The sequence below is a fragment of the Hemiscyllium ocellatum genome, chromosome 28 (genome assembly GCF_020745735.1).
Source record: "Hemiscyllium ocellatum isolate sHemOce1 chromosome 28, sHemOce1.pat.X.cur, whole genome shotgun sequence".
NCBI lineage: Eukaryota > Metazoa > Chordata > Chondrichthyes > Orectolobiformes > Hemiscylliidae > Hemiscyllium > Hemiscyllium ocellatum.
In genome coordinates this window covers 28,784,907-28,811,038 of record NC_083428.1, presented here as the reverse complement: position 1 = coordinate 28,811,038, position 26,132 = coordinate 28,784,907, and the positions used below count along the sequence as shown (strand labels likewise).

Sequence of the window (26,132 nt, the reverse complement as noted above, 5' to 3'; positions counted from 1 at the left end):
GAATGTTGTGGGCGACATACTGCAGCTGTTACAAGATGTAAAATTTGCGAATGTGAACTTTAATCAGAGACTAACAAGGCAGCAACAATGGGACAATTAGAATGGATGCCAGATTTTTAACAGTGAATGTTCCCAAAGTGGCAGAGAATCAATAGGCTCCTTCATCCAGCCCGATGTACAGGCGACGCGAGAGAGTGACCCCAATGAAGAGCTCTGTGTAGTCTGCCAGGGCCGACCAGAGACAGCACATCAGCTCAGAGAATGGAGCAGTTGTAAACCATTGTGAGCTGACTGCTGTATTGACTGTTGGAGAAAATAGCTTTCAGTCTGTGGAATCTCTAATTGATGCACATTTCATTTATTTTCCTGCTTTTGCAATGAAGTGATCACAATACTGATTCAAAATTTCTGACTGCAATCAGGCTTTGTACCAGAAATAGAAATATGCTCCTTTTAAAAAAGCTATTATAGAGAATTAGAGAAAAGGTAACAAGTAATTCAGAGCAAGTAAAACTCAGAGGTTTTCTTGCTGAACTATGTAAGACAGGCACTGTGGCATTGTGGGTCCGAGCTGCCTCTTTTCAGGAAGCCCAACAAATCGCATATCAATCAGTGTCAGGTCTTACCCCGGGAATCAAGACCTCAAAGGTAAAAGTCTGGCCTATTCAGAGCTGCCAGCCAATTAGAGGTCACCAGCTCTTGAGCTCAGTGGAGCCACTGAGGAAGCTGCTGGAAGGATACATCCTGTTATTCGGAGAATCCAGGTCACAGGGTGAAGAAAGAGTTTCACAGTGTGAGTCAGGGGAGATGGTGGGACATTGAAGGCAGGGGTAGGGTTGTTACTTATCAGCACCCGTTCCTTCCAGTGCTTTGATCAGGTGCAAAATGTCTTTGTCAAAGAATGCATGCAGTCCCAAAGAGACAAGTAGCCCACCCAGGTTGACCTGTTCGGTAAGCTGCTTGGTAACCGACCCAATTACAGCTGGGTTCATGCAGGCAGTGGGAGGCTGAAACCCTTACATTCTCTTTAACTGGCCACTCAGGAGACTCAGTTGGTTTTGGGATGGGGAAAGGTTGACCTTTCTGAACTTCGTTCTGGCAGAGTTGGTGGATTTGTCTACATTTGCACCTCACTGACTGAATGCAATTCCTGCATAATAATTCACCACGAGTGAGAGCAGTAGGTTTTGCCCTGGGTGTTTATTTAAACCTCCTAGGTTTGGAGTTCACAGTCAACCCATTCCCATTTTTTTTTACTTTTCTGAATTTTCTGTTGGTTTCAGAACCACAGTGCATATACTGGTGAGGATTCTATGGCAGGATCTTTTAGTGGAATATTTCCTAATTCCCTGGGAAAACAGGAGTATCCCTGAGAAAAGAGATAGCAATTGTTGGAACCAGAGGTAAAGTTGCTGATTGGTGATCCCTGTAAAATGTGACTGGGAAGACCAGAGTGACAGAATGAGGAGAACAATGCATATCAGTTCTCTTGTAAAGTAAAATCATGAGGATCTATCAGTGAGAGCATCAAGGGTTTAATGGGGGCAGTTGGGTATCTGTTGGGTACCTGGCAGTTACTGTGGCCAAAAACTACAAGATTATCAGAGGTGAGGATTGAACAAAAAGGAGAGATTCTTGCTTCTGAGACTTGTCACCCCAATAGAAGGAATCAGTCACATTGCGTACCCTGAATGTTAGTTGCTCATTACTCAAGAGACTTAACAGTCAAGACGTCCAATCAGCTCTTCTTCCTTACTCCAAAATACTGAGCTCTTGCTTGAATTGGAAGGTGAACCTTGAACAGTGGAGGGTCATTGGGTTAAGACGTGATGTTTCCCTGATGGGGTTGGAGATTCCGAGCAGTTGATTCTCAATTTTAATAATGCCTCTTGAACAACCCTGAGAGGTATTTTCAGCATTTACCTTCCAAATTATTCCAATCATTGGGATATCATCTTGAACATTTTCATTTTATTCTTGACTAGAGTGTAGAATTCCTGCATTCTGTTCAGTCACATTGTGCATACACTATTCCACAGCTTGCTACTCACAATCTGAGATACAGTATTCAGTTGGGATGTTTTTGACTGTAGGATTAATCTTGAACATTGTACTTGCAAATGGAGGCATGAGGGCAGTGTGTGATTAACACCACCCTGTTTTGATAGTTGCTGTCAGTGGCTTGCTAAAGTTAAGATTCTGCAATTTTACACTTTCCAGTGTCAATATCCTTAATAATCCTTGAAGGGTCAATGGTCTACTCCTGCTTCAAAGTCCTTGATTTAGGAAATGTCCCTGAGACTTTTTTTCATTCGTTCATGTGATGGATGCATAGCTGTCTAAAATAGCATTTTTTAACTTCATTTTTGTGGGATGTGAGCATTGCTAGCTGGCCAGCATTTATTGCCTGTCCCTAGTTGCCTTTGAGAAGACGATGATTAGCTGCCTTTTTGAACTGGAGTCCATCTGCTTGGATTGAACTACAATACCATTAGGAAGGGAACTCCAGAATTTTGGCCCAGCAAGAGTAAAATATTTCCAAGTCAGGATGGTGAGTGGCTTGGAGGACAACTTGAAGATGGTGGCATTCCCTTGTATCTGCTGCCCTTGTCCTTCGAGATGGAAATGGTCTTGGGTTTGGAAGGTGCTGCCTGAGGATCTTTGGTGAATTTCTACAGTGCATCTTGTAGATAGTACGCAGTGCCGCTACTGAGAGTTGGTGCGGAAGGAATGAATGCTTGTAGATGTGGTGCCAATCTAGTCGGCTGCTTTGTCCTGAATAGTGTCAAGCTTCTTGAGTGTTGTTGGAGCTGCTCTCATCCAGGCAAGTGGGGAGTATTCCATCACACTCTTAACTTGTGCCTTGTAGATAGTGGTCAAGCCTTTGGGGAGTCAGGAGGTGAGTTACTTGCCACAGTATTCCTAACCTCTCACCTGCTCTTGTAGCCAATGTGTTTATGTGGTGAGTCCAGTTGAGTTTCTGGGCAGGGGTAACCCCCAGAACATTGATAGCGGGGGATTCAGTGAGGGTAACAACATTGAATGTCAAGGGGCGATGTTTACATTGTCTCTTATTGGAGACGTTCATTATCTGCTATTTGTGTGGTGCAAATGTTACTTGCCTCTTGTCAGCCAAAGCCTGGACATTTTCCCAGATCTTGTGCATTTGAACATGGACTGCATCAGTATCTAAGGAGTTGTGAATTGTGCTAAACACTGTGCAATCACTGTCCCCATTTCTGATCTTTCAATGGAGGGGAGGCCATTGATGAAGCATCTGAAGATGGTTAGGTCTAGTACACTAGGAACTCCTCCAGAGATGTTCTGGAGCTGAAATAAGTTTTCCAACAACCATTTGCCTATGTGCCAGATATGACTTGAACCAGTAGAGAGTTCGCTCCCTGAAAGCTACTGATTCCAATTCCACGAGGACTCCTTGCTGCCACATCCAGTCGAATGCAGCCTTGATGTCAAGGGCTGTCACTCTCACCTTACTCTGAGATTCAGCTCTTTTGTCCATGTTTGAACCAAAGGCCGTAATGAGGTCAGGAGCTGAGTGGCCCTGGCAGAACCCAAACTGTGCATCACCGAGCAGGTTATGGCTGAGCAGGTACTATTTGATCGCAGTGTTGATGACACCTTCCACCATTTTACTGATGATTGTGAATCAAATGACGGGGCAGTAATTGGCCTGGTTGGATTTGTCTTGCTTTTTATGTACAGGATATACTTGGGCAATTTTCAACATTGTCAGGTAGATGCCAGTATTGTAACTGTACTGGAACAATTTGGCTAGGGGTGCAGCAAATTCTGGAGCACAAGTCTTCAGCATTATTGCTGGAATATTGTCAGGGTCCATAGCCTTTGCAGTATCCAGTGCCTCCAACCATTTCTTGATATCACATGGAGTGAATCGAATTGGCAGATGCGTTGTATCTGTAAAGCTAGGGGACCACTGGAGGAGGCCAAGATGGATCATCCACTTGGCACTTCTGACTGCAGATTGCTGAGGTGGGGGATATGCTGGGCCATGAGGTTACAGATTGTGCTGAAGTACAATTCTGCTACTGTTGATGGTCCACAGCACCTCATGGATGCTCAGTCTTGAGTTGCTAGATCTGTTACAAGATCTGTCCCATTTAGCACAATGGTAGTGCTGCACAATATGATGGAGGTTATTTTCATTGAGAAAGCAGGACTCTGCCTCCACGGGGACTGTGCAATGGTCACTCTTACTGATACTGTTATGGTCAGATGCATCTGCAGTGGACAGCTTAGTAAGGTTAACTTCAAGTATGTTTTTCCCCTCTCATTGTCTTCACTCCCTACTGCAGTTCCAATCTAGCAGCTATGTCGTTTAGGCTTTGACCAGCTCAATATGTAGTGCTACTGTCAAATCGCTCTTGGTGGTAGACATTTGAAATCCCCCACCTAGAGTATATTTTATGCCCTTGCCACCCTCAGTACTTCCTCCAAGTGTTGCTCAACATGGAAGAGAATTGACTCATCAGCTGAGGGAGGATGGTACATGGTAATCAACAGGAGGTTTTCTTGCCCATGTTTAACTTGAAGCCATGAGACTTCACGGGGTCTTGAGTCAATGTTGAGGACTCCCAGGGCACCTCCCTCCTGACTGTATACACTGTGCTGCCAGGTCTGCCCTGCCAATGGGACAGGACATATCCAGGGATGGTGATGGCGGTGTCTGGGACATTGTAAGGTGTGATTCAGTGAGTATGACTATGCTAGGCTGTTGCTTGACTAGTCTGTGAGACAGCTCTCCCAATTTTGGCACTAACGCCCAGATGTAAGTAAGAAGGACTTTGCAGGGTCAACAGGGCTGTTTCTCCCGTTGTCCTTTCTGATGCTTAGGTCGAGATCTGTTGATCCATCTGGTTTTATTTCTTTGAGACTGTAGCGATTGATACAACAGAATACCTTTCTAGGTTATTTCAGAGGGCAACTGAGAGTCAACCAAATTGCTGTAAGTCTGGAGTCACATGTAGGCCAGACCAAGTGAGGATGGCGAATTAGAGAACCAGATGGGATTTTCCGACAATCTACAATGGTTTCATAGCCATTAGTAGATTATTAATTCCAGATTTTTTAAAAATTGAATTCAATATTAAATTCATTTGCCATGGCAGGTTTTGAACCCAGGTCCCCAGAACATTACCTGAGTTTCTGGATTAATAATCTAGTGAGAATACCAGTAGGCCAATGCCACCCCTCTACTTATTGCCCCCTGCTAATTACTGTTATGAAAGTGGAGCTGTGCTGCTGTTTTCTTGAACTATTTGGGTTAGCTATATAAACACACAGTGCGTTAGGAAAGAGAATTTTGACCTTGTGTAAAAATATTTTGACAGTATTTCGTTGATGGTCTCTCCATGACTGTTTGATGTTGAGCAGTGATATGAATTATATCAATAATAGTGTTTTTTATTCTATCTGAAACACTCATTGTTTGAAACATTGGATGTAAAAACATCAAGACATTATTTAAGTGAAAACATTATACAATTGGTGCATACAGGAAAGATGTACCACATACAAGAATTAAAGTGGGCAGTGTTGAGAGTGGAGTTTAACAAGATGGTTAAATTGACTCAGTTTCAGGACTGTTAATAGACTTCCTTCCCCACAAGACATGGCCAAAATAATGGACTACAGTAAGAGGAAGTGGTTATTGAACTATATAGCTCTCTGGTCAGACCACACTTTGAGAAATTTTCTAATCATGGTGATACAGAATTGACACTTGTGCTTGAAGGTAATGTGGAGAAGACTCAAAATTGATCATATTGTGGATAACTGAGTTACGAAGGAAAACTTAAGAGACAGAAAGACATGCTATGCTTGAAAGGAGATGGTTAAAAAAAATCCTTTGTTGTGGTATAAAAGGTTGAGGAACTGTGATGAAAAAACTCCCTGATGGGAGTTGTGTACAGGCCTCCTGGCAGTAGTCAGGATATGGAGAAGAAAATAAGGAGACTTCAATATGCAGGTGGACTGGGAAAATCAGATTGGTGGCAGGTTTCAAGAAAATGAATTTATGCAATTCCTGTGAGATGGGTTTTTGAAGTAGTTTGTGGTAGAGCACAGGCACTCTGAATTTGGTGATGTGTAATGAGGCAGACTTGATTAGAGAGCTTAAGTTGAAGGAACCCCTCAGGGCCAATGATGGTAATATGATAGAATTCACCCTGTAATTTGAGAAGGAGAAACTTGAATCAGATGTAACAATATTACAATTGAGTAAAGGTAACTACAAAGACATTAGGTAAGAGCTGGCCAGAGTTGATTGGAAGGGGAACCTAGCGGGGAAGACAGTGGAGCAGCAATGGCATTGGTTTCTGTGGATAATTCCGGAGTTACAGCAGAAATTCATCCCAAGGAAGTACAAACATATTAAGGGGAGGATAAAGACAACCATAGCTAACCAGGGAAGACAGGGATGGCATCAAAGCCAAAGCAAAAGGATACAATTTGGTGAAGTTCAGTAAGAAACGAGAGTCATAGTGTTATAGAGATATGTAGCATAGAAACAGACCCTTCGGTCCAACTTGTCCATGTTAACCAGAAATCATAAATTAATCTAGTCCCATTTGTCAGCACTTGGCCCATATCCCTCTAAACCCTTCCTATTCATATACCCATCTACATACCTTTTAAATGTTGTAATTGTACCCGCCTTTACCACTTCCTCTGCCAGCTCATTCCATAAATGCACCACCCTCTGTGTGAAAAAATTACCCCTTTGGTCCCTTTTAAATCTTTCCCATCTCACCCTAAACCTCTAGTTCTGGAGTACCCCACCTCAAGGAGAAAACCTTGGCTATTTACCTATCCATGTCCGTCATGATATTATAAACCTCTAAAAGGATTAGGAAACATTTAAAAACCAGCAAAGGATAACTAAAAAAGCAAAAAATGGGGGAGAAGATGGAACATGAGGGTAAGCTAGCTAGTAATATAAAAGAAGAATGCAAGAGTTTTTTTTAGATATCTAAAAGGTAAGAGAGAGCCAGAGTGGTCATTACACCACTGGAAAATGAGGAGATATTAATGGGGAATGGAGAAATGGTAGAGGAACTTAACTAGTTCTTTGCATCGGTCTTCAGAGTATAAGACATCAGCAGCATATAAGAACTTCAAGAGCGTCAGTATAGTGGCCATCACTAGGGAGAAGGTGCTGGGGAAGCTGAAAGGTCTGAAGTTCAATAAATCACCTGGATCAGATGGATTACATCCCAGAGCTGTGAAGATGATAACTGAGGAGATTGGAAAAGTATTGGTGGTGATCTTTCAGGAATCAATGGAGTCGGGGAAGGTCTCAGAGGACTGAAAAATGGCTAATGTAACACCCCTGTTTAAGAAGGGTGTAATGAGCAAGTTAGGCAAAGGAGAGCCAGTGGATATGATCTATTTGAATTTCTAGGCCCTTGTCAAGGTGCCACACAGGAGGCTGATAAACAAGATAAGAGCCCATGGTGTTAGGGGCAAGGTACTGGCATGGATAGAGGAATAGCTGACTGACAGATGGCAGAGAACAGGAATAAAGGAGTCTTTTCAGAATAGCAACTGGTAACTCATGGAGTTCCACAGAGGTTCATGTTGGGATCACAACTAGTCACATTATAAATTAATGATCTTGGTGAAGGAACTGAAGGCAATGATGCTAAGTTCACAGAAGACATAAAGATATGGCGAGAGAAGTAGTGTTGAGGATGCAGGGAGGCTACAGAAGGACTTAGGCAAGGAGAAGGGTCAAAGAAGTGGCAGATGGAATACAATGTGGGAAAGTGTGAGGTTATGAACTTGGAAAGGAAGAATAGAAGCATAGATTATTTCCTAAACGGACAAAGGCTTTGGAAATCTGGAACAAAAAGGAACTTGGGAGTCCTAGTTCAGCATTCTTTTAAGGTTAACGTGTAGGTTTAATTGGCAGTCAGGAATGTAATGTTAGCATTCATTTCAAGAGGGCTAGAATACAAAAGCAGAGATGTACTGCTGAGGCTGTAGAAGGCTTTGGTCAGACCACATTTGGAATATTGTGAACAATTTTGGGTCTGTATCTAAGGAAGGATGCGCTGGCATTGGACAGTTCATAGGAGGTTTACAAAAATGATCCCAGGGATGAGGGGTTTGTCATTCGAGGAGCAGTTAAGGACTCTGGGCCCTCTACTCGATGGAGTTTAGAAGATGGGGGAGGGGGGAGGGGATCTGATTGAAACTTACAGAATACTAAAAGGTTTGAATAAAGTGAACGTGGAGTAGATGTGGGTTGACTTATGCGGAGAGGTAGAGCAGCTTGTACTTGTACCTGTTGGAGATCAGAAGAATGAGAAATGGTTTTATGAAAACACGTAACATTCTGCAAGGCTTTGATAGGATTGGTGCTGAGAGAATCTAGAACTAGGAGGTACAGATTTAGGACAAGGGACCAATCATTTAAGAAGGAATGATGAGAAATTTCTTCTCTCAAAGGGTCATGAGTTGTTGGAATTCTCCTCGATAGGCAGGGGAAATTGAGTCATTGAATCCATTCAAGGTAGAAATAGATGGTTTCTTGATCTATGCAGGAGTTAAGGAACAAGCAGGTAAATAGAATCAAGACCAACATCACAACAGCCATGATCTTGCTGAAATTGCAAGAGGATTGAGGGGCTCATTGATCTACTCCTGCTACTACTTCTTAAATCATAAGAACTTAAGAATTTAAGAACTCAATTGAATAGAGTTTGGAGGATATAGGATGTTTAATATGAATGTGTAAAAATTAGCCAGTAGTTTTTCCCCATCTGTATTGACTTGTCATTGTAGATCCATATATCCCCTTTCTGCCAGTTATTGAATGGAATGATGGATAGAGTGCTTTCATATTGCCATTAATTAAGATAAGATGGGACTGCCACTTACACATGCTCTCCCTTCCCCCACCCGATCTTGCCTCAGGAAACCCAAGGAACTGGCATTGGCAGGAGTAGGACCTGGGTCGAGAGTATGGTGCTGGAAAAGCACAGCAGGTCAGGCAACATCCGAGGGGCAGGAGAATCAATGTTTCAGACATAAGCCCTAATGAAGGGCTTATGTCCGAAATGTCAATTCTCCTGCTTTTCAAATGCTGTCTGACCTGCAGTGCTTTTCCAGCACCACACTCTCGACTCTGATCTCCACCATCTGCAATCTTCACTTTCTACTGGGAGTAGACCCTTGACTGGATCTGATGCCAACTGATGGTTACACTGGACAAATCAGACCTTGAGTGAAACCTGACTTGATAGAAACATACTGTACATACGTTTAACTTTCTCGGTTTTGGTTAACCTGGTGGTTAGTCACTGAAGCAAGAGAGCACAGATGTTCTTTAACTATAGAATATAAGTTTGTTATTCAAAAGAAAGAAAAAAAACAGTTATATGTTAGAAAGTTAGAAAGATCTTAACACAAAGATCAAAACAAACTTCAACCTGGTGCCGAACACTATCTGTGACAGATGCTCAACAGATGCTCAATTCTAAAGAAATCTCACTCCTATCACAACTTTTAAATCTTTACTGAACCGACCTTTTCCCTTGGGTGGCTGAGACCAGTTTTTATTTTGTGATTCTTTTCCCAGTTAGATGGCATGAAAGTTTCACAATTCTGACTGGCATAAGTCTTTTCAGTTCGAACAGCTTGAAGACTTTTACACAAGCTCTTCCAGTTTTGGAAGTTGCATAGACTAGAAATCACTTCAGTAGAGGTGAATGAGTGAATCCCTAACTTGATTCTCCTGCTGGGAGAAGCTATTTTACCTTCTGAACTGAACTCTAGATTCTTCTAACCAGAGACCTTCTATTCTGAATTAAAAATGAAACTATGCTTTAACACATTTACCCTGTCTGTCTTAAACCCAACATTCTAAACATTTTATCCATTAACAGCACAGGGATTCTCTCAAGTTCTTTTATGACAATCACATTCTTTCTGGGAAACAGAAGCATGGAGATCATCTAAGTCCAATGACTTTCTGACCTGGTTAAAAAACTACCATCACAATACTGACCCACATCCATCAGTCTCTATTTTGAAATCTAAATCCAAAACGTATATATGGTTAAATACCTTTCATCACAACTGGCATTAATTGCCCACTTAAGGACTTAAATCAGCAAAACTGTAAAATGCATGAAGTCACTAACAAGAGTGGTCTTTGCAAACAAGGCCAAGCCATCGTCGCTGTGTTGCCAATGTTCACTGCTGGAATCTCAGTTCAATGCACTTGTGGAGAGACACAGTGTTGTATATCACAGAGGAATGCCCCTTTCCAGACTAAGTGATGGCTTAATCACCTTAAACTCAGCAAAAGAGGAGGCAATTGCTTGGCCCCCAGCGTTTCTATTTACACAATATTTTTCTTTTAAAGTTTGACTGCCTAATTCCCATCTCCACAGCATGAGCAGATAGATAGTGGGCTTGGCACCTGTTGGATTTAATGTGTCTCCTGCCTCCTTCTATCTGTGGGTGAGGGTTAAATTTAACCTCATGTGAGAAAGCGAGATTACAAAGAAATTCCAGGCTTTAAATAAATTCCATTTGGCGTCAGAAAGCTTTGTCCTTCAAAAAGTGGCTGAAAAAATTGAAGGTTAGTTTGGCATATCATTTCCACCCCTTTGTCCGTGGGAACGTTGCAAAGTGACTGACAGAAGGATGTGTGCAAGCTGCTGCATTGTTTTAATCCCAGATGTTTCCTTTAGAGGGTGGAACTCAAAACAATTGGGATCTGTGACCCCTGTGCTCGTTATTGGGCAAAGCTGCAGCTCATTAATAAAGGCACTTATCTGTATCTGTGCATGTGGTTTCAAAATGTAGAGAGTGAAGATTAACATGAATCCTCCTTGTTGCGGGCATTTCAGTCCAACCACCAGTGTTGATTTAGCTGGAATTCTTAAATCGTGACTTTTATTGTTGGAGCAACTTTGCAGAAATATCAGGAAGAAGGTTTGCTATTAAACTGATTTTGCTGGCATGGTTTTTTTTTTCAATCCTTACTCTCAAACTTCAGGAAATGGTAAGTTGTTCATTGTCAGAGGTTTCTGGTTTCTAAGCCATGTTTCTGGTCTCTGTGAATGGTAGGTACACTTAAAGATCATTTTCAGGCACTTTTAAATGCAATGAGGGTTTTTGCTTCTACCCTCTGCAAGGCAGTACAATCTAGAACCCGTCATTCTCTGTAAGGAAAAGACTGTGTTTTCAATTCCCCTTTAGTTTTTCTGCCAATTACTTTAAATCTATGTCCCCTGTTTATTGATCTCTGCAGAAAGGGAAATCAGTCATAATTTATTCACTCTTCTAGTCCGATCTTTTCTCATGCTTAAAATTCTCCATTCCTATATCTCCTCCATGTCCTCTTTAGCTCCCCCTGTAATTTAATGATCAGAACTGTAGACAGCATCTGTATGTAGCTGTGGCCCACCTGATGCATTGTACAATTGTAGCATCAACCTCTTGGCTCTGATTTGCTGTGTCTCAGATAATAAAGGGCAAGTATTCTATGTACCTTTGTAACTACTTTACCTACCTGTCCTGTAAACTTCAGCGATCTATGGGACATGCACTTACTCCATGTCCATTGTTCATCACGGTTCCTTAGATCACATCTCCCAAATCCATGATCAGTACATCCTAGAAGGACAAGGGCAACAGGTAAATGGGAACACCATTACTTGCAAGTTCCTCTTAAAGCCACTCACCATCGTAACTTGGAAATATATCCCTGTTGTTTAGTATCATTGGGTCAGAAGTGTAGAGATCCCACCCATAGAGCATTGTGGATGTACTGAGGCAAAATAGACTACAGCAGCTCAAGACCACAGTATCATCTCAAACCATAAGGGATGAGGAATACTCAACTAACTCAAATACTTAACATACCTCCCATTAAATGAATGAAAAAAAAAGTCCCACTGTTCCTCTGCGCTTCTCAGAAGCCTTTCGGTCACAGAAATGCCTCTCAACATTCACTATTTTCTTTCTGGCACTCATCAATTTTTTTATTTAACATGCCACTTGGATTCCATAGCATTGTACTTTTCAGACCAGTCAGTCTGGCTAAAATCCATGCGGAAAAAGATAGACCAGATCTAAAAGTTGAAGTTCTAAATTGGAGGAAGGCCAATTTTGACGGTATTAGGCAAGAACTTTCAAAAGCTGACTGGGGACAGATGTTCGTAGGTAAAGGGATGGCTGGAAAGTGGGAAGCCTTCAGAAATGAGATAACATGAATTCAGAGAAAGTATATTCCTGTCAGGGTGAAAGGGAAGGCTGGTAGGTATAGGGAATGCTGGATGACCAAAGAAATTGAGGGTTTGGTTAAGAAAAAGAAGGAAGCATATGCAGTTATAGACAGGATAGATTGAGTGAATCCTTAGAAGAGTATAAAGGAAGTAGGAGTATACTTAAGAGGGAAATCAGGAGGGCAAAACAGGGACATGAGATAGCTTTGGCAAATAGAATTAAGGAGAATCGAAAGGGTTTTTACAAATATATTAAGGACAAAAGGATAACAAGGGAGAGAATAGGGCCCCTCAAGATCAGCAAGGCGGCCTTTGTGTGGAGCCACAGAAAATGGGGGTGTTACTAACTGAATATTTTGCATCAGTATTTACTGTGGAAAAGGATTTAGAAGATGTAGACCGTAGGGAAATAGATGGTGACATCTTGCAAAATGTCCAGAATACAGAGGAGGAAGTGCTGGATGTCTTGAAACGGTTAAAGGTGGATAAATCCCCAGGACCTGATCTGGTGTACCCGAGAACTCTGTGGGAAGTTAGAGAAGTGATTGCTGGGCCTCTTGCTGAGATATTTGTATCATTGATAGTCACAGGTGAGGTGGCGGAAGACTGGCAAACATGATGCCACCGTTTAAGAAGGGCAGTAAAGACAAGCCAGGGAATTATAGACCGGTGAGCCTGACCTCAGTGGTGGGCAAGTTGTTGGAGGGAATCCTGAGGGACAGGATGTATATGTATTTGGAAAGGCAAGGACTGATTCGGGATACTCAACTTGGCTTTGTGAGTGGGAAATCATGTCTCACAAACTTGACTGAGTTTTTTGAAGAAGATTGATGAGGGCAGAGCAGTAGATGTGATCTATATGGACTTCAGTAAGGTGTTCAACAAGGTTCCCCATGGGAGACTGATAAGCAAGATTAGATCTCACAGAATACAGGGAGAACTAGCCATTTGGATACAGAACTAGCTAAAAGGTAGAAGACAGAGGGTGGTGGTGGAGGGTTGTTTTTCAGATTGGAGGCCTGTGCCCAGTGGAGTGCCACAAGGATCGGTGCTGGGCCCTCTACTTTTTGTCATTTACATAAATGTTTTGGATGCAAACATACCAGTTTGCAGATGACACTAAAATTGGAGGTGTAGTGGACAGCGAAGAGGGTTACCTCAGATTACAGCAGGATCTGGACCAAATGGGCCAATGGGCTGAGAAGTGGCAGATGGAGTTTAATTCAGATAAATGCGAGGTGCTGCATTTTGAGAAAGCAAATCTTAGCAGGACTTAATGGTAAGGTCCTAGGGAGTGTTGCTGAACAGAGACCTTGGAGTGCAGGTTCATAGTTCCTTGAAAGTGGAGTCGCAGGTAGATTGGATAATGAAGAAGGCATTTAGTATGCTTTCCTTTATTGGTCAGAGTATTGAGTACAGGAGTTGGGAGGTCATGTTGTGACTGTACAGGACATTGGATAGGCCACTGTTGGAATATTGTGTGCAATTCTGGTCTCCTTCCTATCAGAAAGCTGTAGTGAAACTTGAAAGGGTTCAGAAAAGATTTACAAGAATGCTGCCAGGGTTGGAGGATCTGAGCTACAGGGAGAGGCTGAACAGGCTGGGTCTGTTTTCCCTGAAGCATCAGAGGCTGAGGGGTGACCTTATAGAGGTTTACAAAATTATGAGGGGCATGGATAGGATAAATAGACAAAGTCTTTTCCCTGGGGTCAGGGAGTCCAGAACTAGAGGGGCATAGGTTCAGGGTGAGAGGGGAAAAATATAAGAGACCTAAGGGGCAACTTTTTCACGCAGATGGTGGTACATGTATGGAATGAGCTGCCAGAGGATGTGGTGGAGGCTGGTACAATTGCAACATTTAAGAGGCATTTGGATGGGAATATGAATAGGAAGGGTTTGGAGGGATATGGGCCGAGTGCTGGCAGGTGGGACTAGATTGGGTTGGGATATCTGGTCGGCATGGACAGGTTGGACTGAAGGGTCTGTTTCCATGCTCTACATCTCTATGACTCTAAACACGCTGACTTCATTCAGTTGACTTGGTACCTTGTTAAATAATTCAATCAAGTCCTATAGGTACGTTTTCACTGATTCATTACCACTAAGCTCTTACTGGTTGTAATTACCCAGTCGCCCTCTTTAAGTAATGTTACAATGTTGGCTGTCCTCCAGCACCATACTTGTCATCAGATGGGCTTCCATATGCTAGTCAGAGCTTATGTTATTTACTGTTCATGTGAGGTGCACTATTTATTGAGGATCTAGCTTACGGAGAAAATTAGTAATCAGCATCAGAGAGCTTTATCTAGCACAGCCGAGTGTATTTTCAGAAATGTTACAATGCAATAGACAGGGCAGAAATTACCTTGGTTCAACTTCCCTGAGGAAGTGAAGTAGTTATTTCTGAGTATCCTACACCTGGTCTGGTCCATTGCAGTAGCCCCCACTGTATTACTGAATAAATACAGTATTGAATTAAAAACAGCTAATGTTTATTTATATTGTTCTGAATATTGAACATTTGGCCCTTACAGCCAAATGTCCCTGATGTTACTGAATAAAGGATGTCCGGATTTCTCATAGGGAATAGAATGGAGGGAGGAGAATGAAGCATTTTAATAATCTGTACTATTTAACAGGTCCTGGTAACATATCTGCTGAGAGAGGAATTCTGTCAGCTTTTTAAAAATACAACCAGTTAGCTAAATATACCAAATTAGAGTTGTCAGTTCCACTGGGAGGCTGCAACAAAAATTTAAATTTCAAAGGAAACTTACCAAATTGAAATTAAAGTTTCATTTTTGGAAACCTACACCCGCAGTGCCCATTGGTTATGGATGGCCTGAAACCCACTGGGAATCACCGTGTGCTCTCTCTCCAAGGACACTTGAGCATAACCATGGAAGAGCAGCAGACAATCGGGTGTAATGACCTCTCACCAGCCCCATGACAGGACCTAGTAGAAAGTGAGGACTGCAAATGCTGGAGATCAGAGTCGAGAGTGTGGTGCTGGAAAAACACAGCAGGTCAGGCAGCATCTGAGGAGCAGGACAGTCGACATTTTGGGCATAAACCCTTCATCAGGAATGAAGGGCTTATGCCCTGATGAAGGGCTTATACCCGAACATCGATTCTCCAGCTCTCTGGATGCTGCCTGACCTGCTGTGCTTTTAGCACTACACTCTCGACCATGACAGGACCTACCTGGATTTGTTAACGGCAATTTCTGCAAGACCCAGAAGCAGGCCCATGAGGAGATCCTCCAATCTGCTCACCCCTCTAAGCAGCAGGTGCACAATGATTAGGAAGATGGTGTAGATGTGCAGCAAAAATTTGAATTGTACAGTTTGTATATACATTGACCATGGACTCCTTGGGACTGCAAAATTACAGTGGTCCTGGGGGTCTGTGAATCTACTTAATCTCCGTTTTATACGGGACTGTTGCATGCAACATTCTCTCCTCTGATATAACTCTTAAGAGGCAGGCATCCCATCACCGAGTCACCTTTTATTTAGATGTGCGTAGTACACAGACTCTGACTGGCTTGCTTTGTCCCCAGAATGAATAGAATCTCTGAGGCTTCAGTTTATTTTTTTTGTTGTTTTTTCTTTTTTTTTTGTAAATAGTGAGCAAACAATCATGTCTTAACGCTTTAAAACAAATGCAGACCTTGACCAACAGTGAGCAACATCCTTCAAACGTCACCAACTGCAATTAGTTCCCCTAATTTGAAGAAAAATAGTACTTTTATCCTTCCATTCTTCCTGCCTGATCCAGTAACTCCAATCCTACAGTGGCTAGCTCATGTCCTGACTCCCAAAGTCTGCCCACCATCTACAAGTTAGGAGTGTGATAGAACACTCCCCACTTACCTGGATGGGTACTTAAAATAACTCCACAGAGGCTGGTTTTCCGTCGCCAAGCCGCCCTTTACTTACACGCCCTTGACAGTGATCCAGCTCCCTCAGAGCCAGCTCTCAGAATGAACAGAACCTCTGACACTCCTGTTTATTTTTCTTTTTTTTTCCCTTTTTTTGTGAGACTCAGTGAGAGACTCCAGTTTATATTTGTCAGCCAGGGCTGCCTGATTGTCTCAGGTTAACAGTTCCAATGTGGGATCTCATTCTCTTTGAGATCCACCTGACCCTCATTCCGATCACCACACCCTCCAAATCCCCATTGGACATGGGAAGGTCATTGACTTGGAGTGCCCTCTACTGGCCACTCTGGTAGTAAGATGGAATTCTAGGTTGATCCTCTCGCCAGTGGAAGAAAGTGAGGAAGTGAAGGGACTGCAGCTGAGACGGTTCAGGAAATCCCTCTGTGCTGAATGGAGGAAACAGCTCCTCGAGATGGCTCAAAACATGGGTCCCTGAGAACGGTTTCCGGGTCTGAGGCCAACGTGAAATTCTATCTGAATGGGGTCAATTTAGTTTGAAGCCCATCACAAACTTGAGCCTCCTCTAGACCACAAGTGCCTGGGTTTGTGCACCACTGTTTTAAGGCATTGGATGCTTTGCCTGCCAACTGGCCATTAATGGACACACACCTAGGAATCCTACAAGAGGTGCATTGGGAAAGGTTTCAGGTGTTGATACTTCTACTGGTTCATCACCAAATCACTGATGGTCAGAGATTTTATTACATGTAGCCAGTCTAATCTGTTGTACTGGTGGCTCCACACTGGTCGTCTTTCCACACAGCTGCCTGAAAACAAGTTTCACCTTTTTGTGAAATCTCTTCACGTGAAGCCTGTTCCAAATGTACCAGTCAAATGCAGGAATCGAGCACCAAACCCAGCAGCAGCAGCAGCAGCATTCTGATCAGTTTTGCTGCTGGAAGCAGAGGTGACCTGGTTCTGACATGGGATCAGCAGCTTCTCAAGATGAAAAGTTTTAATTTTAAAAGAGAATGGAGCGAGCTAGAACTCTTGTCAAAGTCTGTGTCAGTTTTTACTCTGAATTCAAATCATCAGGAGCAAATTATTCATTGTTGCATGCTCTGAGTCATAGCTGTAAAGCAGAAAAATGTGGGCAGAATATATGCACATTGGCATTCTGAGGGAACTTTCTGCCCTCTTGGAATTAGTGAGTGAAATTTTCTAATCAATACGTGCAGCTGAATAGGCTATGTGGATTGTGAGGCCTTGTTTGAAGTTGAAGGGTTAATTCAATTGCAGTGATAAATTCCTCTGCATGCATTTTCACACCAGATTGTGTTTCATTCAGTGACAGCAAGCAGCAGGTCTAAAGCACCACAACTAATTATGAAGATACAGGGCAGTACATCAGACTTTTGAAGATGTCTGCTATGCCTCTGCTCCCTTTCTGGCAATCCAGCGCTGGAAATATTTCTTTCTTTCCACTGAGCACAAGAATGGTTAGATGATTAGTTGCTTCAAGTTGAAGAAATAACATTGAAGACCGAGTGCAGGAAATGAACTGCAGAGGCACAGGAAAGGAATAGGGCTCCTGGAGACAGAGGTCTCACTCAGAATCTCTCTGTTCCTGTTCTATTTTTAATTGTAAAAATTTGGACCTGTTTTTGATTGTGATTTGGATTCTAATTATGGTGTGGCTTCAGCAGCTAGCCAATGGATAGCTTTGAGCCATTGGAACTTTGTCACTTTGCAAGATTCTTGGACATGGGGATTGTTTGTGGGGTTTGATTTTTCAACCATGTCCCATATGTGTACAGTATGTGGTTTCTCTGGAGGCAGCCAATTAGTTAGCTGCATGGAGGAGCCTCATCCAATCAGGGATGGCAGGCAGGAGAGCCAGTCAAATTGCTGAGGTCTGTGGGTGGTTGGCAGCCCTGCAGATTGCAGCAAGGTCCAGCTGTAAAGCAGCAAAATGTGGGCAGAATAGGTGCACCCTGGCGTTCCAAGGAAAGTTTCTGCCTTGTTGGAAGTGAAAGCTCCATTTTCAGGGAATTAATGAGTGAAATTTTCCAATCGAGGATGAGCTGACTTGTAACTTTTACCATGACCCCTCCCTCCCAGCTCCACTGATAAAACTCTGCCCATTGTTTCCCATTCGGAATGTTTGTGTGTGGTTTTTAGAGGAGAGATCAGCGATACTGCTACTTTAGTCGTGAAAAATCTTCAGCAATATGTGATTCTATCAACTCCATGCTTATATCTGCACTGTATGAAGGAGGCAGAGAGACTGACTGAGGTTTATCATCTGCTGCCTTGTTTGAAATCTATCAAAACATGAGGTACAAGAGTTATATTGGGAGAACATGATATATGCAATGAAGTTCCAAACGAGCGATTACATTAACCCAGTGTTGGTATTATAGCTGTAGTATGTATTGGAGAAGGAGAATAAACTGCAAAGACCTGGATGTTGGATGAGGACAGGATCAGGCTTGATGTTGTACTCCCTTTATCATCGAAATGCAGCCTCATGTACAAGGAATGGCCACTTAGACAAACGCTGAGGACCGATAATCCAAGAACCCATGGTTACCCCTCACTCCTACATTTCCCCTTCACCTCTCATAGGACCCCTCACCTCCTCAGGATCCCCTTACGCTCATGGGACCCCTCACCCTTCGAGATGCTTGTGGAACTCCTTACCTCCATCCTGGTGAGGCCAGCTGGACACCCCCTGAGCACCATGAAGTCCACAGAATCTCCAGCCCCTGCTGGCACACCCACTGTCCCAAATACCAGAAAGAACTAGCAACTGAGATGGAGCAAATTGGTGGAAAAATAAAGTCCAACTGTGAAATTGCCGGCAAACCTCGCCCTTACAATCTTTATTGCTCTGTGTGGTTTAATCAAAGGCAACGCCACTCTAGCTGTACCTCAGACCATGAAACTGAGTAATCTACAAAGCAGCACAAAAAAGAAAAGGGAATTGCCGCAGTCCAGTTACTGAGCTGTCAATAGAAGAAACAATTCTCAGCTAGGATTGAGCGAGTTTTCTATTTTAGTCTGGCTGAATAACATGAATAGTCCACATCTGACAGAGGAGGGATGAGTGCATTGAGTGGATGGTCAAGTGTCTGACTTCACTTCCTTTGATGTTCTTTCTTTTGAAGGGTGATTAGAATTTAGACAGATATAGGATTATAGACAATCCATTCCAGTCAACCAGTTCCCAGCTCTGAGAAGTTTTTAACCTTTTCTGTGCCAAATGGATTGGATTGTCTGAGAATACTCTTGCATTCTAACTCTTCTCACTCTTTGGTGAATGAACAAGAACATACATAGAGGCTCAGTTGCTGATCCCTTGCACAGACATGGGGTCTGATGCCTGGAGGGAACTAGATCAGGCTGTGCTGCGAAGACTTCACAGTTAAATTTCCAGCCAACATCAAATGTTTAGATGTATTCGGAAGGATAGCTGACGTAATGATGACCACTGAAAGCATCCAGGTAATGCATTTCAGGGGACCAAATGCAGAAAAGCGCTTCTTCAAAGGAACATTATTTGGTGCTTTACCTTTAGTGACAAGTTGTCACTTGCTTGAACAGCAGCATTACTCAGATTGGAATTTCTGATTGTGTCAGATCCATGTCAATAGCCAGCAACCCACTTGAGGTGCATTCCATTGAGTGGGTCTGCTGCTCTGTGTGATTTCCAATCACAGTTTGTTGTTGAATGAGAGATTAGCCTGCTTCAACAGCACTTGTCTGTGCAAGTTCTCTAGTCCTGTTTATGGAGGGTTGAGCTGGATTAAGTGGGCAAGATATTTTAAAATTTGTTTTCCATTTCACTCAAATACCAATTTATTTGAAGCTCAGACTGTTCTGGGAGTCAGTGTCCTGAACTGTAAGGTACTGCAGTTTGTTACATGTCTTATGTGGTTTTGTTGTCTGTAGTTTTCAGGAGGCTGGGATGGTATCTAAGGTGGGTTAATAGGGAATATGACTCTTTATAAACATGTAAACCATCTATGATATACAAATCAAAGATAACAACACTATAAGCCCATTATGGAACAGCTTAAACCTTTACTTAAAACTGGCATTTATAACGTAGTATAATGCAGAGTAAATCTCCCTTTGTATACACTGACATGAACGGACCAGCTTAGTTTGGATTTGTCGGACATGATACACTTCATTTAATCTAGCAATCCAACTCTATTGGATCTGAATTGAAATAGTTTGTTTGTAGAAAATGCACTGTTTGCATTGTGTGGTTTGGAAGACCAGTGTAATGAGATTAAAGTGCAAAGTTTGTTCACCTTTATAGCAAAGGAAACTTCACCTCAGAATCACTAACTGTTGGGATCTCTCATTTATAATGCTGCTGAGTAAAGCTGCTGAAGTCATGGCTGAGGCAGTCCTGAGATGTCACTACATAATTATAGCAAAGGTAAAGGAAGAATGGGCAATTATATATAATCTGAGAATCCTAAGGTGATCTGCATTTTTTTGTTGTTATTGTTCATGGAGTGGGCATTGCTGTCTATACCAGTATTTATTTCCCATTCATAATTGAGAGCAGCTAAACGTCAACCACATTGCTGTGGGTTTGGAATCACATGGGGGTTAGACCAGGTGAGGCTGGTGGATTTCTTTCCCTAAAGGACACTAGTGAACCAGATAGATTTTTACAAAACCGACAGTGGTTATGTGGTCACCATGAGGCTAGCTTTTTCTTTCAGATTTTTAGTGAATTCAAATTTCACCACCTTTCTCAGTTGGATTCCAGCAGGTTTGCAATGCAGACTGATACCAACAGCTCAGTTCCCACATGGGGTGGGGTCACCATGCAGGTCTTGGCCATCATCTGAAGCCTGGTTACCCTCTGGTTAAGCTCTCAACCAATCACCTCTCTGTTGAGAGGGTAGTCACTATGGATACTTTCATGTTCACTTTATTGCACATGCAGTGTAGATATATCTTCAGCACTTTTAAGGGGGGGAGTTCCAGATTGTCACCCAGCGACAGTGAAGGAACGGCGATATATTTCCAAGTCAGGATGGTGTATGATTTGGAGGGGAACTGGCTGATGGTGGTGTTCCCATGTGTCTGCTCCCCTTGTCCTTCCAGCTGCCAGAGATTGTGGGCATGAATGGTGCTGAGCCTTGAGAGAAATGACCAGTTAATCTACATTGCTCAGGGGATAATAGTGGCGTAGAAAGTTCTATTCTGAAAAGTCGCCCAGGATAAGATAGGGGCCTCCATTTAATGGTTCATTTAAGGATGAATGGGGGCAAGAGGTTTGATTCTAATCTATTTCCCCTATATTTCTGGACCTCACCATGACATGAACAGTGAGTACAGAATGGACAGCTGTTCAATCGAATTGAGAGAAAGAGGGTGTTTGCTGTAATTCTCATGCACTCCCATACACTTGTGGGACCAGTTGACAGCATTGAATACTATATAACATTGGAGCCTTTTTAAACGGAGGTGCCTTCACTTATTCCGGAATTTGCACAGCAGCAGCGAGGTACCAGATTAGTGAAATTTGTTTCATCCAGTCTTCCCAAACAGTTCTCGGATGGACAGTAAGGTGATGAATTGCCATGAGAATGAGTGGAAGGGAGCAAAGCTGCTTGAACACAATAGCTTCCTGAGACTGGGGTTATCCTGGAGCAGGCAGCCTTGGCGTCAGGAAATATACTTTGGAACTGACTTGATGTTTACTTGTGGTATTTCACGCTTGCAGAAACAGTCAATACTATTGCTGGCAAAGTTATAGGAAGCACCTCCCTGATCAGTATCTGATCATGCAGCTGGAGTCAGTTCGGATTCAACTTGCCATGAACCATTTGATAAACCAGTCGTAATTTCAGGACTAAAAAGGAGGATCAGAGGGACAGTTTGTGGAAAACCTTTTGAAAGGGAGAGGTCTGATGGGAAGAGGGAATTTATCTTCTTGCCCTGTGTGGTTACAGTTCCATGGTTTTTCATTTCATGGTCCAAATAGTCAGCAGAATGAAGTCACAATGTTTTGTGTTTGATTGAGAGAATATCAGTGATCCTTAAGGTGCCCGCTTCCCTGTCCTGTCAAAAGGGGATTTATTTCAGCCCCGTTTGTGCTGTTCAATGGTACAACAGCAGCGCTGCACACTCAGCTGTGTTCTATTGCTTTCACTCAGCAGTACGACTCACAGCTGGTTCAGTTCATTCGCTTGGGAGGGTGAACAATGTGGAATGTCTTGCTCCAGCTGTGAGATTAATTCTGTGCTCTTTCTGGGTGAGGAATGATGGCATTTCCATCATGAAATAGACACGGGAGAAACATGTGTATGAATTACACGTCTAGAAACAATGTGGCAGAGGGTGCATGTATGATTTCCCAGGGTTAGCAATACCGCTGGGTACAGTTCACTGCTTATGATAGTTATGTTGTGGACATTTGTCGTACATTTTTAATCGAAGCTTCCTAGAAATCTTGCTTGCTTTAGACCTCGGTTAGTTATTTTGAAGAGTAACTGGTGTGGAGAGGTTCTTGTTTTAATCAACTCAGTTGGAAGTAAATCTTCTAAGAACAAGATGAGTTGCAGGAAAGCATGAAAACAACAAGCTGTCAGACTGATTTCTCCAATTCTGTAAAGAAATGCCTCTTGTTGAGTTCAGTGAAACTTATTTGTTCTTTTGAAAGATCATCTCGAGATTGTGTTTCCTGACTAAGCTGTCACTGAGAGAAAATTGCACTTTAAGGCTGTAAATTGATGTCAAAGGCAACGTCTTATCAGCATCACTTATTTCCCAGCTGTCTTACTTACATGTAGTCATTACTAACATTTCTGGAGATTAATCAGTGTGTTAAATTTTTCCCACAATGCTCACTGACACATTTTTCTGATACAAGCCAGAAATTTGTTATAAAATTCCATACAGAGTGAGAACTAATATGTTTGTAATTAAATAAATTTATGGTGTGAAATGGATAAATCAGCCACCTGTTATTATGAACCCTTCACACGGTGACCAGAGGAACCAAAGAAATTACAGGGTTACAGAGTATCAATGCAACACCAAAATCAAAAATCTGACTTATTTTATTAAAGACTCCATGAATTCTGTTTGTTCATTGGATACTGTCTGACTATACTGATCCTCCATGTCTGTCTGTCTGTCTGTCTGTCTGTCTGTTTCTCTCTCTCTGTCTGACTGATGTTTTCTCTGTTAGTGACCTCTAGATTCTAGGATGTATTCATTCCCTCCAGCGTTCTCTCCCAATTGTACATTCAGCACCTTTTCAATACTCTTGATTTCCAGGCCCCTGAACAATTGTTTTATGCATTAGAAAGTTATCAAGCTTTCAATGCACTGATTGCCTTACTTTGAGCACTCAAAGCAGAGCTAAGGGGATATTTTTGTCCTCGATGTTATGAGAGTAATTAGGGAATGGTGGTGCATTGGAGGGACTGTACTATGATGTATCCCATTGCAGTCATGGGACTGTCAGTTACATGGTTAGAGTAAACCATCCTGGTCAATGATGAAACTGCAACAAATGGCCCTGCATCATCAGATACAGCAAGCCAGTTAAAAATGAGCAGAATATTGTGTGGGGATTGTTGGAAATTGAAACAAGCACTTATGAAATACAGGGTGGCCAGGCTGTCGTCTTGATAAGTTGTTTTTAAGTTATTCAGTCTATCTATGTGAAGCTGCTAATCTACAAGGTTATTTACAGAATAATTTCCTGAGGAACTCAGCACGTGTATTTCACAGAATGTTCTTCCCTCCCTTTGATTTCTTTATTCGAAACTACCTTTGTAGGAATTCTAGAGTATTGTCAATCCTAATCACTGATTGTTGGGAGTGAATTTGTTTTCCATCTATTTAATAATTATTCCTGTTCTTCCCTACCTACACTCCACCCTGACATGCATTGCTTCTGCACCTTTTAATGATGTACTCCTGGTCTCTGTCAGGTCAGATTCCAATATCCACTCTCAGTCTATTTCCAGCCGTACTGGCTCTGAACCTAATTCCCATTCCTTCATGTTCACCTGCCATCTGCACTTCCTTGTGCGAGAGGCCCTTGCAATGGTTGTTGTTTCTGCAAAGATCATAAGGCTGACTCATGGCGGGAGGGGGGGGTGCGAAATGGGAATATGTTAAGATAGATATACTTGCAAGCAGTTACAAGTAACTGTATCTTGCTTGTGCAAAAATCGCAAGGCGGAATCATGAGAGTATATGCAAGAACTAACTAACCGAAAAGGGAGGTGGTCGACTGGTAGAAACAGATGTATTGACATGACCGTTGCAATTGTCATGCAAATAGGGAGTTAGTATGAATAAGATAACCAAATAAGACCCAGTGTTGTGTCAGCAAAAGTAATAAGACCCAGCTATAAAGGCGGGGGTGGGGGGGGAATTGCTCACCAACAACAGACCACAGACAGGTGTGATTAGCAACTGCACAGAGCAATACAACTATCAGATATGAAGTAAAAGGAGGAGTACCAAGGGACTCGATTGAACTGTATAAAATGTAATGTAACCTGATCGGTGTGCCTTCTTTAATGGTCACCCAGCTTGCAAGACCGTATGAATAAAAACTGCTTCAGAATTTGACTCGGACTAAAATTATTGAATAGTGAGCTTCGTGTCTCACACCTATCTGTGAATATCTTCAGCAGGAATGCTGGGCGAGGTGGAGGCTCCAATCCCTCTGGCACTGTATTAGTGACTACAAACGCTGTCTCTGAAACCTAATAAATATTTATCCCATTATGTATTATTGCCTTTTTGTATTGGTGGCTTCTGATTTACAGTTTGTGAACAAATGAATAGTATCAACAGGATTTGATTCCTCTAGAGTAGAAAAAAGTTACAATGTAATACAACAGAATTTATATGTTCAGCTTTAGAGGCTAATTTGAACCTAGGTAGGAGGTACCATACAGGAATCCCTGCAATGCCAGTTTTAACCTCAGCCCATTATTCCATTCACTTCAGTGGTGAGTAAAATCAGGTTGAGTGCTAAATGTGTTATTCCGGGTACTGGTGGGAAGGTTGGCTTAAAACCATTGGCCCACCTTATTCTGTGTGTTGGTCTGCTCCCAAAGCCTGGGTCAGGCCAGCAGGCAGGATTCTCCCTCCTGTTCATAGTCTGTTTGGAAAGTACAACTTTCACTTGGCAGCTCTCGGGTCAAGAGCTGAGTGAAAGGGGAGTCTCAAGCCAGAATTCATTTCTATGGAACTCTGAGCTTCGGTGTATCTAGCTGCCAACGTGATACAAGGAAGTGGCGCTATATTTCCAGTGTTTTGTATTTGCAGGTTGCCTGTTCAGCTGGAAGCACAATTGCCTGTTGATTCCATGGGCACTCTGAACATTTGAGGAGAGATGTCACAGCCGGCACAAATGAACCTGAGCATCCCGGGTAAGTATCTCATCATTCACTGCTGTAGCCACTCACCTGGCTTCCCCTCATCAATACTGCAGGCATTTTGTCATCTCAGGTTGGAGCTGAAATGTGATACATCCATCATCCTTTTACAAGACTATTTTAGTTCCAGTCAACCAGCTGCCTCTAAAAATCCAACTGATGTATAGCACTGTTCATTACTTGCAGTATATCCAATGTGAATTCTCAAACTCCCTGATGTTCCCATCATTTTAAGTTCTCATTTATCCAAATCATTGGATGCAGCATGTAACTCAATGTACTGAAGTGTGTGGATGTCATTATACAGATTCTCCACTGCCTGTTTGAAACAGTGCACAAATAGCACCACTAATCCTGTGGGCTTTTGGAATTCCTCCAATTGATGATCTTAGAGCAGAAGTGGCTGGGTTATGGCTCTGATCCCAACTTGCTTTTTATCCCCCATGATGGCATCACCACACCACATAATAACAACAGATGCGGAAAGCCTTTTGATGTATCCTAATTCCCGCCCTAAGGGCATTGTGG

At 42.5% G+C, this 26,132-nt stretch overlaps 1 protein-coding gene across 2 annotated transcripts in view; it reads left to right on the top strand.

Moving 5' to 3' along the window:
* The window catches only part of LOC132828939 (KN motif and ankyrin repeat domain-containing protein 1-like), a 58,294-nt gene that overhangs the window by 6,639 nt on the left and 25,523 nt on the right, over positions 1–26,132 (top strand). The window contains exons 1-2 of one of the 2 annotated variants that reach the window (XM_060846156.1): positions 19,954–20,073; positions 25,495–25,598. In XM_060846156.1, coding sequence (XP_060702139.1) covers positions 25,562–25,598 — 37 coding nt within the window. In that variant the 5' untranslated portion in view covers positions 19,954–20,073; positions 25,495–25,561. Of the gene's footprint in view, positions 1–19,953; positions 20,074–25,494; positions 25,599–26,132 lie in introns of those variants that run through there. The other variant, XM_060846155.1, reaches the window with a different exon arrangement.